This window comes from Delphinus delphis, chromosome 18 (genome assembly GCF_949987515.2).
Source record: "Delphinus delphis chromosome 18, mDelDel1.2, whole genome shotgun sequence".
Classification (NCBI taxonomy): Eukaryota; Metazoa; Chordata; class Mammalia; order Artiodactyla; family Delphinidae; genus Delphinus; species Delphinus delphis.
In genome coordinates, this window is record NC_082700.1 from 45,159,855 (window position 1) to 45,179,517 (window position 19,663).

Consider the following 19,663-nt stretch of genomic DNA (forward strand, 5'->3'; position numbering starts at 1 on the left):
ATAAGCAATTCCCTCATCTAATTATAGGAAGGATTTGAGGTTCATTAACATTGCCAAAGCAGAGAATCCAATGTGCAACTACAGAGCTCTGCTTGGTGGCCTGTGTTCTCAGTTTCCTTTTATTTGCTTTCTCAAGGTCTCCAAGACTTTTTCCTGAAATCATAAAATTAATTTTTCCTTCTAAATAGACACATGAGATAGAAGAAAGGAAATGACTGCAATGTAAACTATTTTATTTCTTTGGGAATGGTTAAAAAAAAAAAAGATAAGGGGATGGTCAGCCAGGGAAGATAATTTTATCTCCCTTTCTGCCTAGCATTTTTTTTTTCATTGTTTTGTTTTGTTGGTTGATGGACAGAGGTAAGGAGTAAGGAATACCATTGATGAACACAGCTGTTTAATCCCAAACTCAAGCTCTTGTTTTTACTTGAAACTCCTATATCTTTGTAACTATTGCAAGTTTGAAAAATGCAAAAGAATCCTACATTTCAGGCATATGAAATGTGTTCAAGTTTGTGGATCACTGCATTAGGGTATTCTTGCCTACTTTACATGGTGTTCAGAGACAGAAATTCTGAAGTCTTAAGATTACTTCACTTCCTTAAAGAAATAACAGCAGTTCGGGGGTTATGACTATAGTTTAAACAATAAGATTTTCTTGGGACATCTGTTTTGAGATCACATTTTGAATAGATATGAACTCATTTCCTACTAAGCAAGCAATCTACTATTGTTGATAGCTGTTTACCAGTTCTATGAGTCAGATATTAGCTTGTGGCAAAGGTCCCTCTTAAATCCTCCGAGTATTCTTTAAACTGTGTACATAGTGTTTTCCTTAAATAAAATGTTAAGAGAAGTAAAAATGCAGTCTTTTCCTGCCTCTTGGTAAATTATAGTCCACAAACTCTTGCACTTGGGAATAATATTTAACGTATTTATCTTTAGAGTCGTTTCCTTTGTTGTCATTAGTTAAGGGGGTAAGATATTAGGTTTAGCAAGCATTTAAATAACAGAGAAACTACTAAGAGATGCTCACTATGTCAATATTTATATAGCAGTTAAAAACTAGAAGTAAAATTAAGTTTCCTTTATTTAGATTAAATCGATTGTGATTAATTTAGTACCTTCAAAAATGTGCATGATGCCAAAAAAAAGAAGATAAGCAGATAAAACATAGCTATAGAGACTATGAAATTGACCTTGAGTTCACCGGTTTTAAATTCTGCTTTTCCAATATCCCAGTCCCAATTTCCAAGCAGCATTTTTTAAGCTGGTTATGTAGATCAGTCCTTAAAGCAAAAAAATAGCAATTTATCTGGCCTGTATGTTGTGGATAGCGTTGCCACTAAAAAGAATCCAGGACATTTTTCCTTCTTATCTGCAATGTAGCTCATATCAGCCGACCTGTCACAAGATAGTACTTGATATAAACAAGAGATTGCAAAGACATCTCAGTAATCAATATCAGGATGGCTACAGTATGGAAACCCCAACCAGTGCATATCATTTGTCTCAGCATCTATTTCTATGGCCAAATGAAGCATTAATTCAAATCATAAATCTATGGTGATTTAAATCTGGGAATGAGCACCTGCCTGCTTTAATGATTTATTTTGTACATTTCAGTAAGCAGGAGATTTGTCCATATGAACTGACAGGTCACCTTCAGATGCCAGGAGCAGACTGTTTATCACCATGCAGACTAGCATCTCATCTTAGCAAGTAAATATTAAACTAAAAGAATCCAATTGATTGTGGATGAGGGAGAATGGCGACACAGCCATATATTTTACTCAGCCTGCTGATGCCTCACTCAGATCTATCCTGAAGTCCTCACTTCTTCCTAAAGTTATCATTCTGTTGGAAAGATGCAAGCTCAAGGTTACCACGTAAAATTGGGATATAAAATAATTATTTGTCAGTGTCATAGGTTTCTTCAAACACCTTTTTTTCTGGCTAATTTTTACAATTCATATTAAGAACTAGAGAGGGTCTTCTATAATAAGAATATTCCTTCACCTCATCAAGCCAAATGAAATGAAACCAAGCAAAGAAAAAATTATATTTTCTAGCAGCACTAAGGATTTACTTACAACCAAGGAGTAAGGAAGTGGGGCGGGGGAAACAGTGTTTCTACATAGAGAAGCCTGAAACATTTAAATAACGCGTGAGCCAGATGAGTATAAGGGAAAATAGAACCCTGAATTGACTTCAGAAATGTCACTGGATTTGGGCAGGGCTGAGTAGTAACAATACATCATTTAAGTAGCACCTCTCTGAGGGGTTTCGCTACTTCCAAGGGCCAAGTGACAGATTCGTGAGAGCTGTACATTTGTATTCTGAAATATAAGGCTTCTGAGATTCTTGGGATACCTCCTGGAATTCATAGGTTTCAATACCACTTCCTAAGCGCCTCGTGCTAGCTGATGTTCCTGGGGGATCCACCGCATCCTGTTATGACTGTCTGCTTACTTAACCACCCTACCCATAGGAGTGTACGCCCCTTGAGTGCTGAGGCTGTGTTAGGATTATTTTTGTGTTCCTAGAATAAGCTAAAATCAAACATACAACAAAATCCAAATGATGTCACAGCTACCCCCAAATTTCCTCACAGGCCTGCAGCTTAACAAATAATACCTAGCAGAGAGAATAGGAAAACAGAGGAGGAAGCAGTCAGTGGCTGTAAAAAGAGGAAGAAGGTGATTTTCAGGAGGGTAAGTTGGGAGAAATAATAACAAAAGCAATACCCACATGACTAACATTATGGGTGACCAAAAAAATGTGATAAACAGACACTGTAATGAATAAAATGATAAGCACTTGTCAAATATGATTTCCTTTCATTCTCACGATGCAGATACTATTTTCTATGCCATTTTTCAGATGTGGAATGCGAGGCTCAGAAAGTTCACATAACTTTCCAAAGTCACGGAGCAAATAGTTATTGAACACTTACCATGAGGCAGGCACTATCCTCAGAACCAGAGAAGACTGGAGTCCATTTAAAGCAATTGCTCAAAATTGCCATGATCTATGCAAGCTCAGCCTCCCATCCCCACCATTGCTCTGTACCTTCCCCCACTCTACCCCATCCCTCCCCTAAACTCTCTTTCCCTGATCTCTAGGTGAAGAAGAAGGGGACAGGGGGTGTGCTCAGGAAGGGTGATAAATCACAAATTCTTAGAGGACAGTAATGTGTGAGAATAGAATAAAAATGACAATGGATAACATTTCCCCCCAAATCAGCTACAGATTTCTAACATACATGATCCATGAGCTTTAGGGACTAGCAATGGCACTAATGTTAACACAATCTCAAAATATTAAGACCCTCTAGGAAAATTCAAATAAATTTCCGTTTCTGGTTCAAATTGGATGATGGGTGTCAAAAAAAAAAAAAAGAAGCAATATAAACTAGCAAGTGAATACCTTAATGGAAGAAAAGTGATTTCTTCCAACTAAAAAGCAAATTTAAATTGTTTCTTAGTTTAAGTCATTATGATAGCCTAGCTATCCAAATAACTATGATAAGCACAATTTGGTCAGAGGGCAAGTATTATTCCATAATATCAAATATTAAGTGTATGCCAACACTTAATTATGAGCTATGGTCTCTTTATCTTATGCCTGTTGGTTTCTCCAAAGCCAGCTTCTGTTCTGCTGCTCAGGAAATTTGACAGAGGTATAATGTTTTAATATATTTTGTTCAAGTGTTATTAAATTGCCTAACTTAACGATCCCTCCTCACAACACCAGCTACCAACAACAGCCCACATTAAAGGCTTACTCTCCTAAAATTTTGAAAACAATCTAAATCATGCTTTGGAATCACAACTATAGTTTAGAGTGGCCAATTACTTGTTTTTAAAAGTGTCCAATTTTGCTCTGTTTTACTGGGCAAAGTAAAAGACTAGTATTTTAAAATAATATGTAGTCAATAGTTCTAAAAACAGAATTACAATTCCTTCATTTTACTTCAGTATCGTTTTTAACTTTAAGTTTAAATTGATGTGTGTAAACTATGCCCTAAAGCATCCATCGCCCTCCATCTTCTCAATAGAAGCACTGCAAATGCGAATGCTGGCACTTCCCTTAGTCCTTTTCAGATTTTGAGCCGTGTCTTTGGCTTTCTTCCACATCTTTTTGTCCAAGAATTGCTACCTCCTTCTTTATCATACTCTCAAGTCAAAGCCATTAACGCCTCTCCTTTTCTATTTCTCTTGTCTAGTTCTGTTGAAAAGTTCTATTTTTCCCCTTTTTACATTAGAAGCTGCTCTTTGGCATCACTGAAGTGGTGGTATTTTGTGTTTTGTGTATATGTTTTAAAATTACTTCCTACTAGGTTACTCATATCTAGCACATGATTCCATGAACAGTTGTGAAAATGACTATCACTGAAGTCCACAGTATTCCTTCATACACGCCCCATACCTGTAGGTCAATGGACTGAAAGTAGGGAGCTGCTGATTAGCTAAAGAAATAATCTGTTAAAATGTTGCACAGAAAAGGAAATCTAATTGAACTTCCATAAATTATTGTGTCCCTCATGAACATGTATGTTGGATATAGTCTTGTGTACATCTTGCATCCAAATTTCTCTTGCTCAATTATATTTTGAGCATGATTTCTACATTTTAAAGGGAAATAATACAGTGCAGTGGCAGAAAAAAATGTTTTATGTCACAAACACACAGACGCTAAAGATATCATCAATAAAAATTTAACTCTCATTTGAAGTTGTGTTTGACAAAACAAATTACCCAGATTAATTCTGCAAAGAGAAAGCTGTTCCTTTTTGGTTTAAACAGTAATGGTTAACTTTCCATCCCTCCATACCTCAAGAAAGAAAAAGATCAAATTAAGAAATTAAAGTGGCATTTTTTAAATAAGAGAAACTGATAATGGATGTATACAGAAAGAATTAATTATCAGCATAATTCTTATTCTTGGCAGTACATGGAAAGATTAAGTTTATATGTTTTGCTGCTAAGGCACATTTCTTATTTGATAACCAATGCGTTAAGAATAAAAAAACTAGTGTGTGGTTTTGTTTGTAAATATTCTTCTGCCATCTTACCTATAATAAATATTTTTGAATTCTGACTATTAGAACTTATTTGTATTATGAAAGATGTTAACTGAATTCTTACAGTAGAGGTTGCAGACATAAAGTTAATGCCTACATTTAAAAATAATGTTGCTAATTATTTATTTAGAGTGTGTGTTGTTAGGCTAAGTGGTTTCTTCAAAATGTACACTATTTTCAAAGCTAAAGGGTCCAACTTCTTGAACAGGTAGCCAATAATTTTGTTCTGGAAAAGAAAGTCATTGAGTAGCAAAATGATCACAGTAAGTTTCAGTGAACATAAAACTTACCGACACTTGAATTCATGTCCCCATTTTCAGAATCTGCTCCATGTTGGTTACTACTGGCATGATAGTTGCTCATAGCTTCTAATTTGATTTTTTTCACCTTCATTGCTTCGGCGATCGCTGCATTGGTAGCAGCGGCAGCTGCTGCAGCTGCTGCTGTCAAACCTTCAAAGAATAAATTAAAAATGAGGTAATTCAAATTCTGATTTTTCATGTAAGAATCCATGTGCTTTATAAAACACATATACAACATATTGAAGTATCTGCTTCCTTTATGCAGCACTCTGATATCATATATTCATTCCCAGCTAACCAGTGAAACTATGTTGATATCATAGAGTGCTCTCCGAACTCCCATATTCAATATTAGCAAAAGCATGATTCGTACACAGAAGGAGAGTAGTAGAAATGCAGACAGAATTCGCCCTCAAACAAACCCATCTGAACATGTCATTCCTGGCTCCAAATCCTCTACAGCTGCCTACAGGGGGGGTGGGTGGTGGTGGTGGTGGAGGAAATCTGAACTGCTTAGCTTAACTCACAAAGCTTTTCACTAAAATTGGAAACCTACCTAATCACCCAAAGTTTCCCTATTCTCATGCCATACTCCCCCTATGCTGAACGTGGCCCCAGTACCCACACGTGCCCTGCCTCTTCAAGCCCGTGCTTTTGCAATTGCCATTGCCTTTGTCTGGAACATTCTAGTCCTGTGATTCACTTCCCCTACTTGTCATCCTCCAGTATTCTAGTCCCAGAGTTGACCTTTCTAACCACTATGCCACACCGTCTCCAGAAAGTTTGTCTCTGTTCATCCAGAAAACGGGAGGTGGCAGTGATCATGAGATTAGAAAAAATAGTTTGAGGCCAGATACGGAAGATCAAAAAGTGAAGACCTGGCTTTAGGTACAGGCTCTAGGTAACCAGCAGAGGTTTTGGAGCACAGGAGTGATTTGTTTTCCTTAAACGTGTGAACTTTTACCGAGTCAATTCACTTCATCCGACATCCTTCATCTGCAAAATGAAAGACACTGAAACGTGTGAATGATCTCTGCTAACTCTAAAACTCTGACAGTCTACGAGAGGATATACACACACACCCACCCACACCCTCATACTCCTTTTGCTATGTTGCTTCAGAATTTCTGGCTACAACGCTTCAGCCTGCTTTGAATTTATGTATGATTTATTTCCACTTGCAGCTGGTGGATTTGAGACTGAAACCTCTCTCCCTCTTTTCCTCCCCACTTCTAGTTACTATAGCAAATAAGTTGCAGCCTCAGGAATTAGAAGGTCTTTTTCCCTAGAAACCTCTGCTTTTTTTTTTTTTTTTTTCTTTTTTGAGGTTAGGAGAATACTTCACCTTTCCTTCAGATCAGACCAAAGAGACCTTGACAACTTTCACCCCAACGCAACAAGACCTTCAGACTGACTCTTTGCATGACAAACTGGTAACTGCCCCCTAAAAAGGCACTGATCTGAACTCAAAGAATTCATCTGGGTCTCCACTGAACACTTATTGCCTTTTAAGTCCCAACTTGAACTGATTCTCTCATCTTCCTATGATTGAATTTTCTCCCCAGTTACTCATTTCCTTCAAAGATGTTTCAGAAGATTTTCTTTCCTGTTCTCTTAAAATTCTCTTTGTGTTTCCCAGAAAATCTCTCTTCCTCAGTTTCGCCTTGTCACCAATGTGAACATCCCACTTGTCCTTTCCCTTCATTGCCTGGTGTTGTCCCATATCCAATTTATGACACATCTAGGGTCTTTATCTTTGATTTATTAGGCAGGTAAATCTTGTTCCATAGTATTCAAATAAGAAAGAAAAAACTACCACTTGAGATATGATTGTTATTATTGGATAGAACTGAATCAAGCTCAGTAGCATGAAACATAACTATGCTTGATATGGCCTTACACAAGCTATAAAATCTTCTTAAGTATGGTTTCTTCATCTGTAAAGTCATCTTATTCACAAAGGGATAATAGAAGGATTAAATAAGATAAACTATGTGAAGAATGCCACGTAATGTTTAGTAAAAACTAGGCAGGCCTTGTGTTCTAGTTTTTACTGCAGCAAGTCAAGCCCAGTCCTAGCTATGACTCAAGCAGGATACAGTGGGCTGGCTGCAGCCTCCCTCAGCTAGAAGTATCCTGCTTCTCCTCAGCTGCCGGCATTAACCCTTGACTTTTAAAAATGTTTTTCACAATTTTATTATTTATCTGATCTTATTTATGGTACTCTTCTCTTTTTCCATTTGACAGTTTTTTCCCCCTTAGGTTTACACTTCTAATGCAAATTCCAGCAGATAGATGTGTATGTGACACACACATGCTATAACCATAATACTTTTGAAATATTCTATTTTCAGTCCAGTTTCATGAAAGCAAGAAGAAAGCTATGACATTTGCAACAGTTGCTGATTTAAGTTTCACTAACTCACCTAACTGTTTGATGGGTTCTCAAATTTAATTCTTTAATAGCTTTCACACTCAGACAATTTTCTCCATCTCCCCTGGCTTCCCCTAGTGTAAGCTGCCACTTTTTGTTCCCTGGAGTCTTGTAATTATTTCTTAACAGCTTCCACTTTCCCTACCTCCAATCTCTTATGATTCATACTGCAGTCAACGTGACCTTATGAAAACAAAAAGCTAACCCTGGCATTTGATGCCTGCTCTGAGGAACAAGGTGGGTGCTTCATGTGTCTGTCAGGGCCCTGTGTGCTCAAGTACCCTGCTTATCTGTGTGGCATTATCTTTCCCCCAGGTCTCCTTTGCTCTGTGTGCTCCAGACATATCGGGGTCTTTCACAACCTCTAGTGGACTACATTTCCTCTTTCAAGCCAGACTTTGCACATGCTGTTCAGACTTTCTAGAAAATCTCTCTAGTCCCCTGCCCCAGATCTGTCCTTGCATCTGTCATGTGAGGCTTAAATATGATGCTCTAGGAGGAGCAGGCTCAGGACCCTGACTCTTCAATCTACCTGGGAAAGAGCTCCAACACTTCAAGAATCAGCCTAAGACTCACTTCTTTTAAAGAGCTGACCTTCTCCACCCTACTCCTCAAGAGTAGAGCTAGTGGTCCACTTACTTGTGTTCTCAGCCCTGTTGAATGAAAGTCTGCATTCTCTGTGCATCAGAATCACCCACAGGGCTTTAAAACCATGCAAAGAACTGAGTCCTACCAACTGAGATTCTGGTTCGGACACATCCATCTGTATATTTTGGTTGATTTTACTGTTCCTCAGGTCACTTTAATGTGCAATCTGAGAACAGAAACTCACTCAAACTCTTTATTGCTCCTTTTTTTGGGGCGGGGGGTGTTGCTCAGGGGGGTCGGTGTAGGGCTAGCTCCTCCGACTAGGTTATAACACTGAAAGGACAGAAATACTTTCTTAGTATATGTTTCCCAAACATTGAGCACAAAGCCTGGCACAAATTGTCACTGAATGAAAAAACACTTCTCAAACTGGATTACATGGAAAGCCACAGGAGAAATATGGACATTATTTTGACAATATCCATGTAAGTAATTTAAAACATTATGTTCATATTACAGTCAATGTAAATATACTAGGAGTAGCAAATCTCATTAATTTAATAAAAAGCATTTACTTTCCAAAGCTACATCTGCCTAGGACTGGAGAGAATCATGAAAGTCTCACACTCACCTCTGCATTGATTGCACTTCCTGTTGGCCTTGCCATGGCCCTTTCAAATCTCTTATGTAATTCTCAAATTCCCTCCAACTTGCTGTCTCTAGTAAAAACTTATTTTAGAATCTATGCACTCACTCTAGAAAGAGGTCCCATTGTATAGTTTGTTCCCTATTGAAGCTGCCTTTGAAAAAATAAGTGTAATAAATTCACAAAATAACACTAGTTTTTGGTCTATACTTCATAGAGAGTTCACATTGTAAAAACACTTCCTATGCAATCAAGAATGCTCTACCTGTGCAACATGCATGCACCTAGAGATTATTATACCAAGTGAAGTAAGTCAGAGAAAGACAAATATCATGTGATAGCACTTATATGTGGAATCTAAGAAAATGATACAAATGAACTCATTTACAAAACAGAATCAGACTCACAGCTTAGGAAACAATGTTACCAAAGGAGAAAGGTGGGATGGAGGGTAAATTAGCAAATTGGGATTAACAGATACACTCTACTATATATAAAATAAACAACAAGGACCTGCTGTATAGGTCCTTGAGCCATACTGAACTATATTCAATATCCTGTAATAACCTATAGTGAAAAAGAATATGAAAAGGTATATATATATATATATATATATATATATATATATATATATGTAACTGAATCACTTTGCTGTATACCTGAAAATAACACAACATTGTAAATCAACTATACTGCAAAATGAAATAAAAATTTTTAAGAAAAGAATGGTCTGCTTGTGTAAACATTGGCAACCCATAACATTTACCACACACTTTTCCTCCCTCCATAACACTTTCTCACTTAGAACTCTTCTCCACCTGCCTCATAATCAGACTTCAGCATATTCTCCTTCAATATCCCACCCTGAAGCAGTGAATTTATGACTGCTTTTAACTCTTCTTAATCAAAACAAGCCATTTTTCCCTTAGAACTAGGTAATCCAGCGTTTCTCCAAGTGATAATCTACATCAAATACAGCTGCAGTGTGGTAAAGTTGAAGGTTATCTTCCTTGGGGCCACATTCATAGACCCTATCTCTGAGATGGACTGAGGAATCTGTATTTTTATCTTTCAGTAGCTTGATTCTGATGCTCCCTGCCCTTAGATTATTTGATGACAGTAGTGTACATTATTAAAGTGTGTCTACACCTTACAGTAAAAGCTTTTTAGCTAGGTAGATCATCTCTGTGGTGGTTTCTGAAAGTGAGTATGCTTAAGAATCAACAAGGAAACTTGTTAAAATACAAAACAGGTTGGACCAATAATCAGAATCTAAGACATACTGCTGTAGTGTGATGCAGACTTTGGAAAAATGAGTCTTCTGCGCCTCTACCCTTGCAGAGCAGAAGCAAGGAGGCCAGCCAGGTAACACAGCACTTCTGTGTGTTATAGATCCAGTAGTCATGCACGTTATTAACTCAACCAACCACTTACATATACGAATCTATTTGGTATATACAGTAATTGTTAATTAAACAGCTTGGGTAATTTCTCCAGATTCTTCAATCAGGTAAAATTTTCACCAGATTTCCTTCTCTCATTGAGAGAAAAATTACATATATATTACGTAATGCATGTGTGTGTGTATGGTGAAGAAACAAATAAATGAACAAAGGTTTTCTTACACTTAGAATGATTAACCCATCTATTTTACCTCACGAAACTTTCTTTTTACACTTTCCAAGAACAATTATAGTATCTCACACACAAAGACAAAAACATACACTAAACTGAGAAGTCAAATGTAGTATAATTTCATTTTATTTTAAAAGGTTCTAAATCCAATTTTATCATCAGCAATGGGGAAACTTTAATGTATACTTAAAATTCTTTTGCCATTGATAAAATAATGTATTGAGAGATAGTTGGTTTAAAAAACATGTTTTCCTTCAGAGAAAGGATAATAAGTCATATACTGTGCAACTCGTAGACCTTCTTTTGGCCCTCAGAAAAGGGACTGTACATCAAACTTAGGCTAAAGCCCATAGGCCTTATGTCATGCAAAAATATTTAGGCTTCTTTTTTTTCTACTTGATCTTCAGGAACTCTACCACTTACAATTCAAAAGAATGAATAGATTTTTACATACATTTAGAAAAACAGCTTGTCATAGTAGTGTTTGAATTATGCTACAAACTCATTGCAGCAGGCTCCATTCTGTTCTACTCCTTCAGAGCAAATTTTATATTACTTTTTTAACCAGCTATTGTTAGAAATTCTTTATATTTATCTTGGCTTATAGATTTCTTTTACTTGTACTTTTTTTTCTTTTCCTTTTTTTTTTTTTTTTTTTTTTTTTTTTTTTTTTTTTTTGCTGTACGCGGGCCTCTCACTGTTGCGGCCTCTCCGTTGCTGAGCACAGGCTGGACGCGCAGGCTCAGCGGCCATGGCTCACGGGCCCAGCCGCTCCGCGGCGTGTGGGATCTTCCCAGACCGGGGCACAAACCCGTGTCCCCTGCATCGGCAGGCGGACTCTCAACCACTGCGCCACCGGGAAAGCCCTACTTGTACTTTTATTTTCTGATGGTCCATGAAAACCTTTTAAAGTTCTTGTTGAAACAGTGACTGGCATGGAAATTCCTAGCTATGTAAACTCACTATCATATAAGGAGTAAACATAAAGTCATTGGAAAACAAAACACTCCAAAAAGCCATACAAACTTTGGACAACATGCATCAAATTTATATGAACTACTGCAGCAAGTTATGTAATTCCTAAGGCTTCCAAATTCCTGTCTTTAAAGCAGAGATATCAGTTCTGACCTCATAGCAGTATTGTGGGGAATAAAGGTAAAATAATGTACACAACAGCATGGGCACATACTAAGCCCTCTGAAAATGGTAGTAAATATTATCAAGTAACCTGTAATATCCATCATGTCATTTAGTTTTACCTTTGTTCAGTTATTCACAAAAATGCAAATATGACAAAAGTTATCTAACAGTGTATGGTGAAAATTTAAACATTTGACAAATGGACACCTGAAAATCATGCTTCTATCAAATTATTTGATTTAGTAGCCTACACTGATCAAATTTATCATAAAATGACTGTCTCCACTCTGTGCTATATTGATACAAACTCTTTGCTACTTCAATTCAATATCCTGAGACCAATCCATGGGTTTATCATTTGGGAGGGAAGCAGGCATTATTATTCCTTGAGAGCCTTATTTTGCTTTGCAAAGATAGCATTTTTCTTCTGCTCTCAACTTTCATCAAAACAGCCTTTAAATCCTTCAAATGCTGTTATACAATCCTGATTGCTTTCTCTAAAAAGTATCCCCATTCTATTTTTTCAAATAAGTTAATACCCCTAGTTATAAAGAGCAGATTACAACTATAGATTATAAATATCAATAAAAGAGACATATTGCTGTCAAATTCTTTCTCTGATCTGTTTGTTTGCTCATTAACTTGAAAGGTCTAATCTTTGATCTTTGGTTTCAAAGACATCAAGATGACTTCCAAATGTTTGATATGTTGTCTACTTTTATATCACATTCCATATAAAATGCATTTCCCAAGACCTAATGGCTAAATAAAATTAGTTATAAGCAAGAGATAGTAAGCATTCAAAGCTTCCATATGATAGACTTTTTATTAGGCTATGTCACTTTACCCAAATGTAGAAAAAAGTACTCTAACATGCACTCATTTATAGCCAATAGTAGTTATTATTAATATTCTGGAATTGATAAGTTATTTATGTCTGGCATTCTTCCTATTGCTTATTCAGGGAGACAGGCAGCTTATAAATATCTCATCACTCCACCGTCACAGAAATTTCATCGACAGTGCTCATGCACAGCTATTAGCAATATGAATCTAACCATTACAAGAAGGAGGAAAATCGAACATGTGGCATTAATACGCAGCCCTGGTTCCTAACCATCTGATAGGCAGATGGTGTGAAGCGGATTCTCCAGCTGAAATGAAGGGGCACATCATTTAAAACCTTGTTTGCATTCTAACTGATATCAGAGCCATATTGATATACATGATACATCATGGCAGTATTTGAACAATCTAGTTTGTTTCAGTCATAAATGTTTACAGCCTTGTTTTTTTAATCTTATAAGCATGTTCAGAAGAGTGTATTTTTAATTTATGAAACCTATTGTTTACTTCTGTTGAACTACAAGATTAGTGGAAAGCAGGAATATTAAATTACTTCAGCTAGAGCAATATAACAAAGAAAGATGAATAAAGTGGGTTTCTATTTTCAATAAAGGATGTTAGTAAAGGAATTTTAAAATTAGCCCAGGCATTCTGTGCCTTAAATACATTTATTCATTTAAACCTTCTAGCTTTTTCTCCCCCAAGTGGCCTACAGAGATACTTAATGCTTTACATAGTCATTCATTTAAAACTCTCACTGTGTGCAATTAATCTTGTCCAACAATTCAATTCAGAAAGCAAAACATCAGAAAGCATAGTTCAATTCAACAGTCATTACTGTGAAGTAATCTTTCTGTTCCTGACAGATCCTATAGACTCTTTGCAAAACTCTGTTGAAGGTGCATTGTAAGCTCTACATGAGTTTGAATTACAACTCAATTGAAATCACTCCAAGTCTTAGAAGAACTCTTGGCTCAATATAACAACTTGAAAACACCAGTACCTTTTTCCACCATGTCTTCTTCCTATCCTTGTTTAAATACCAGCTGTCTAAAAAACTGAAACTAATTTTCCCAGTTATTTTATTTCTCAATACTTTCTAAATAAACAGAAATTGTGATTGAACTATGCCTGTCCTCACCCTTGAATGATGAAATAACAGAAATGATAATCAACTAGAATAAGTAACTTAATTGTAAAGCAGGGTAGACTGAAGATTTTGAGTGTGAGTTTGTCTCCTAATGTCCATTAGACTGATTTTTCTTGCCCTTTGAAACACATTTATATTCTGCAGAGAAAAGGAAAATTGATCTTAGAGGCTGCTAATGGAAACACTCCCTATATCAGTTTCCAGTTTTTCAATTGATTAAATTAGATTTTTAAATGTGTCAATTAACAAAAAAAACTACTAATTTGGAGAAATATACAGAAAGAGTTTATTATAATATTGATAATCACTAATAAATCGAGTAGACATCAAGTTTAGCATTCTTTTCTGATTAGCTTAAAATCTACAGTCTCCCAGAGTTTAGGAAGAAATAGCAGTAGTGAAGTCAGGGGGAGGGGACCCCATCTTGATGTTATTTGGCCACATGTAAAATCACTGAGAAACTTCCATGGAAGTTTTTGAAACACTCAACTTCTAATCACTAACTCATAGAATCAGGATGATACAGAATCAATTCAAATGTTTAAATTACTATGATTTAAAATAAGAAAATAGATAATTTATGAAAAGTTTAACCTGACACAACAAGGTCTTGAATATATAACTTTCACTTCGACTCTATCTGTTAACATTACCACCTTTAGAAAACTATTTCTTAACAGCCACTTGGAGTCTGGACTTATAAAACATAGACATGAGAAAGACTTTATCTACTGCGACCCTTTTATTTTACTGATGATGAGATTTAGGGGCAGCGAGGTTAATCATTTCTATAAAGTCACACCATTAAATAATGATAGATTAAGCCCAATTCCCCTAACTCCCACTTCAGCATTGGCCACACTGCCTCTGTCAATAAGCGAAAAAAGAAAAGTACAGAATACAGTAAACTATGGAATCATTGAAGGAAAATGAATCCTCTTTTCTCAAGTAGCTTATGGATTGCACAGGAAACCAAGGTTACAGACACTCAGATGATGCCACAAGTATAAGTTGATTCCACTTAAAAACCTGACCTAAATGTTCAGTTGTGATTCCGTTTTATAAAATTTTGAATATATCTGCCACAGAAACAACGGTCATTCAACTCTGTGCACAAAACTTTTAACCTGTACTACTGGTGAAATATATTGCTTATAATATTACCCTGAGTCTTATATTTTAGATACAGAGCAAAAAGGAAAAGGAGAAAGGCACATAAATTATTTTCCTCTCTATATCTTGAATATAGAAAAAATTATAAATAGAACCAAATTGAAAGAGGTAACATTTGTCTTGAATTTTCTTTAAAGTGCTCTTCTCATTATTATTATTCCATTCTCCACTAAACTGGGCATTGGATGTTCTCATATTTGTCTAAGGCCCAATACTTCTTACTATGTACATGACTCATCACCCCAAATTACTCAAAGCATTGGCCCCAGGCAGGTGGCTCTTACCAACCTGAGAGTAGCTGACAGTATGTGACATTGTGAAAGGATGTTTTTAAAAGAGGCTACTTGTCAATATATTGGTGACAGTTCAGGCAGTATAATAAGTGAAAAGAGGAAACGGTGTCATAAATTTAATTTCCTGCCAAAGTCACCTCACTGGCATTTCAGCCTAAGAATAGTCTTTCCAAATGTTCTCCTACTTTTCTCAACACCATGTAAATGCTCTTCTAACTCCTCTGATACTTCAATAAGTCTCTTTTTTTTCTTTTTCCAGAATCCTGGTAGCAGGGCTCTGTCAGTGTGTGCTTGTTGGTGAGGAGAGGATATGAGAAAAAAATTATAATAGAGGTGGTCATTTTTACATGCAAGTTTTGTTTGGGGGAGTTACCCAATGAGACAGAAATAGCTGGAGACGATGTGGCCAAAAATTTTTTCTGATATAGTAATATAAAGGAAAAGACTCAAGAAATATATATATATATATTACTATATATATACACACACACACCATTTTATATATATATAATGACACATACACACTTTTTAAATAGAGGTCAGGGTCTGGGTAGAGAAAAATATATAGCCATATTCACTGAATAACAATAGGATAGGAATGGAAGGACTATTTGAAGCAATATATTCTTCACACTTTTGTCATTGGGTTCTTACATTTATATCACCATCTCATTGAATCTCCATAATCAGCCGACAAGAAATGTATTTTCCCTATGTGATTTCAAGAAAAATATGAAGTGTGAGAGCCCAATTGTAGTGCTTGGAAATGTAGGATTTTAGTTGCAGTTTTAAAGTTGGACTATGGAAAAGAATAATCCTGATTAATTTAGAAAAATAAATACTGCCACGTGACAAGGAAGATTACAAAGAAATATAGCTCTCAGTCCATAGCCTCAAGTGGTCGCCATCTCCTAGAGGATGGCATGAAGCCTTAATCATGGCATGCCTTTGTAATCATAGTCAGGTTACTTAATTTTTTTAGTGTAATTTAGACAAGTTACTTAAATTGTCTGATTCTGAGGCAAACTTGTACTTTATTGTTCAGGAAATAAATGCTGTCTATGTTCAAAACTATTTCCCTTCTGAGGTTTGATGCATATATTCAACCCAGCTCACCTACGAACAGAGCAGGTGGATGTCAAAGAATTACCAATGGTTGGCATTGCACTATTCATTTCTTTTTTTTTTTTTTTTTTTTTGCTGCAAAAGCATTACAACAGAAAGAAATATCTAACTTCTAACATGGCAATAAATGCTAGTCTTTTGTACATTCCGATAGAGCCTTTTACTTTATTTCAAAACAGTAGTAAGTCAGAGCAAATCTTCCATTTTCCTTACATCTCTTCATTTATGAGCAAAGTCTATAGTTGCACTGATCCAATGGCTTCTCTTGACCTAATTTATGTTGTACCATGAGATTCTATTAAAAGAAACTAAATCACTGCAGTAGATTTGTTCATCTTAAATAATTTAAGCTAATTGAAAAAAAACCAAACTAAAACTAAAACACTTCTCTCAAGCATTCAACTTCTGCATGTCAATTAGTAATTTAAACAACCAGCTAATCACAACAGCTTCGTGTGAAACACGAACCTGTGCTGTGTACACATTTCTCTACCTCCACGGAGCTGAAGATAGAAATAAACATCAACTCTGAGTCTGAAAGCATGTGTATCTATTCTGGAGTCATTAGACAATTCCAATACAATATTTTCACTGACTGATTTGAGACTTTTCTCAATTTTGCCAAATAATTTTGAAAAGAGCACGTGGAAAAATGAGAGGAATATCTGGAAAATCATATCCAATCACTCTTCTGGCAACGCGTTATGGAATTTCAAAAGTATAACATGACTTAAGCAAAACAAAATTTAAAACATTACTGTTATTCACCAAAGTTGCTATATCATAATAACCAAAAACTGAACTCCTATGGGTTGGTTTAAAAATTAAGAACCTAGCTTAATATTATTATGATTTTATTTTATTCTTGTCGCTCTGCTTCTTGTTGGTAAAACTTATCAAATATCAATTTAAGTCATGTTAATAGTAGCTCATCATGTTATCGCGAGTTATGCTATGCTAATTGTCCCATCAAAACTTATCAAATATCAATTTAAGTCATGTTAATAGTAGCTCATCATGTTATCGCGAGTTATGCTATGCTAATTGTCCCACTCCATTTGTAAAAGCAATGGTCATTTTCCTCATGCGACTATTTTATAATTCAGCTTTTGTTAATACCTGGAGTGCGTGGCATAATCACACATAAGACAGTCCCACAAAGAGTTACAAAGCTTTTAGCAGTATTTTTGCCATACATCTTCCTTCTGAGAATTAGAAAATTCAAACATAACTTTATCTTGGAAGTAAACCCTTTTGAAATATTGCTAAAGTGCACACTGAATAAAGACAACACACTTAAGCGGACTTTTCCCCCTTTAAACAGCATTCATCTTTTCAAAAGCAATAGATTCTCAGTCCACACGGAGTCTATTGCATTATTCATTTCATGTGCAACCTCATGCTGGACCATAAATTGTTACTTTATCTAATCAAAGGAGACTTAACTCTACAGAAGGTCAAAGGTTTAATTTTGTGAAGTATTATCTTACGCTATGAGTTTAACCGAAAAATAGAAGAAGAAAAACAGCCAAGAAACTGGTAATAAATGAACCTTTATTGCCTCAGGCATTGGCCTAGTTAATAAACTTTCATTGAAGGTTTCTTTCAACTGTTACGGACAATGAGAGGAAAAAAATCTTAAATTACAGCCATGTGTGACTTTTAAAGCAGTCATTCTTTTTTATCTCAACCTCCCTAGCTCAGGGGGAAAAAAAAAAAAAGACAAAGAGAGATTGTCTTCGATCTCTTAACCAAAAATGTATGTTTCTAAACAGATGAGAAAGTGCAGATAAACTTTTCTAAAAGCAGAGGTCAGCTTTGAACAATATAAAAAAATTCATTATTTAGGTGTTGAATCTTAGAGAACAACCTCTCTAGCTAAATGTAAAACTACAAAAGGGAGGAAGAAGACATGTAGTTTTTGCAAATCTAACTCTTAAATTGGGTCTCCAACTTAGCAAAATATGATGCTTTGTCATCTCACCATTGGTGCACAAAGTCCACTGTAGATTTAAAATTCATTAAATGTATCGTAAATAAGTACATTATCTATGTACTGTCTGCCCTGTTTTAGACACACCAAAAAAATCCTTCTTTTATTTTCAGAATCAAAAATACTAGCAGTGAAATAATTCATGTTATCATTATGCAATTAAAATTTTTAAGAACAAGTCTATGTTTTTAGCTGATACTCTCATCCAACAATGGCCTGTGAATAGTTTTTTTTTTTCATTATTTTCTAGAGAAGAAAATGAACTGAGTTCTTCTGAACTAAATCTCCCTTTTTGTCTGATATGAGTACTGCTACTCCAGCTTTCTTTTGATTTCCATTTGCATGGAATACCTTTTTCCATCTCCTCACTTTCAGTCTGTATGTATCTCTAGATATGAAGTGGGTATGTATACATGAATCTGTTTGCTGTACACTGGAAACAAACACAACATTGTAAATCAACTATACCCCAATATAAAGTAAGAATTAAATTTTAAAAACCCTCCTTTTTTCAGGAGGCATTGTATTGAGTATAAAAGTTATCATAGCCTCAACTGCAACATCTTAATCTCCACACCACAGCATAAATAAGATACAGATCCTCACATCACCAACAGAGTTACCCAAGCTGTGAGAAAGGGAAGAAGCCATGTTCTGCATCTTACTTTAGATACTCTTAAACAGAAAGGAAAGAGGGTTGGCTTGATGCTCTGAACTGGACACCCCTACCAGATCCTACCCACAAATCACAACGCTCTCAGCAGGACACCCAACCCTCTTCCCACCTGGCAGCACATGGACAGAATTGGGCTCTACTTCATTCCAGGGACATGTCCCCAGGATGCTATCTCGGGTCACCTTTGAATCCGAACATGATAGCTGCTTACACTGGCAGCACCAGGTGAAAGCAGGACCAGGGTCCCTACTAAGAGATACACTTCACACAGCTGGGAGACACTGAGTTCTCCCAGGGTCGAGGCTGAAGCACGTTGATAGTAGCAACTTTGCTTCTTTTCTATATTTGCCAAGAGAGAGAGAATGAGAGAGAGAGAGAGAGAGAGAGAGAGAGAGAGAGAGAGAGACTAAGGAGAAAGTGGAAAACCTAGAAATTAAAGATGATTTAATGTAAATTCCGAATGGAAAAAAATGTTGCGTTCTTTGCATAGAAAATTGAGGATAAAAACACAGGTTTTCCAAAAGCATAGTTAAACCTGGATATCCAGAAACTGAAGCAGAGTGAGGCAATTCGTTG

At 36.0% G+C, this 19,663-nt stretch overlaps 1 protein-coding gene across 1 annotated transcript in view; it reads right to left on the bottom strand.

Annotated features, from left to right (window-relative positions):
* The window catches only part of DACH1 (dachshund family transcription factor 1), a 414,702-nt gene that overhangs the window by 186,403 nt on the left and 208,636 nt on the right, over positions 1 to 19,663 (bottom strand). Inside the window, exon 3 of the mRNA XM_059995618.1 lies at positions 5,377 to 5,538. Coding sequence (XP_059851601.1) covers positions 5,377 to 5,538 — 162 coding nt within the window. The remainder of the gene's footprint in view (positions 1 to 5,376; positions 5,539 to 19,663) is intronic.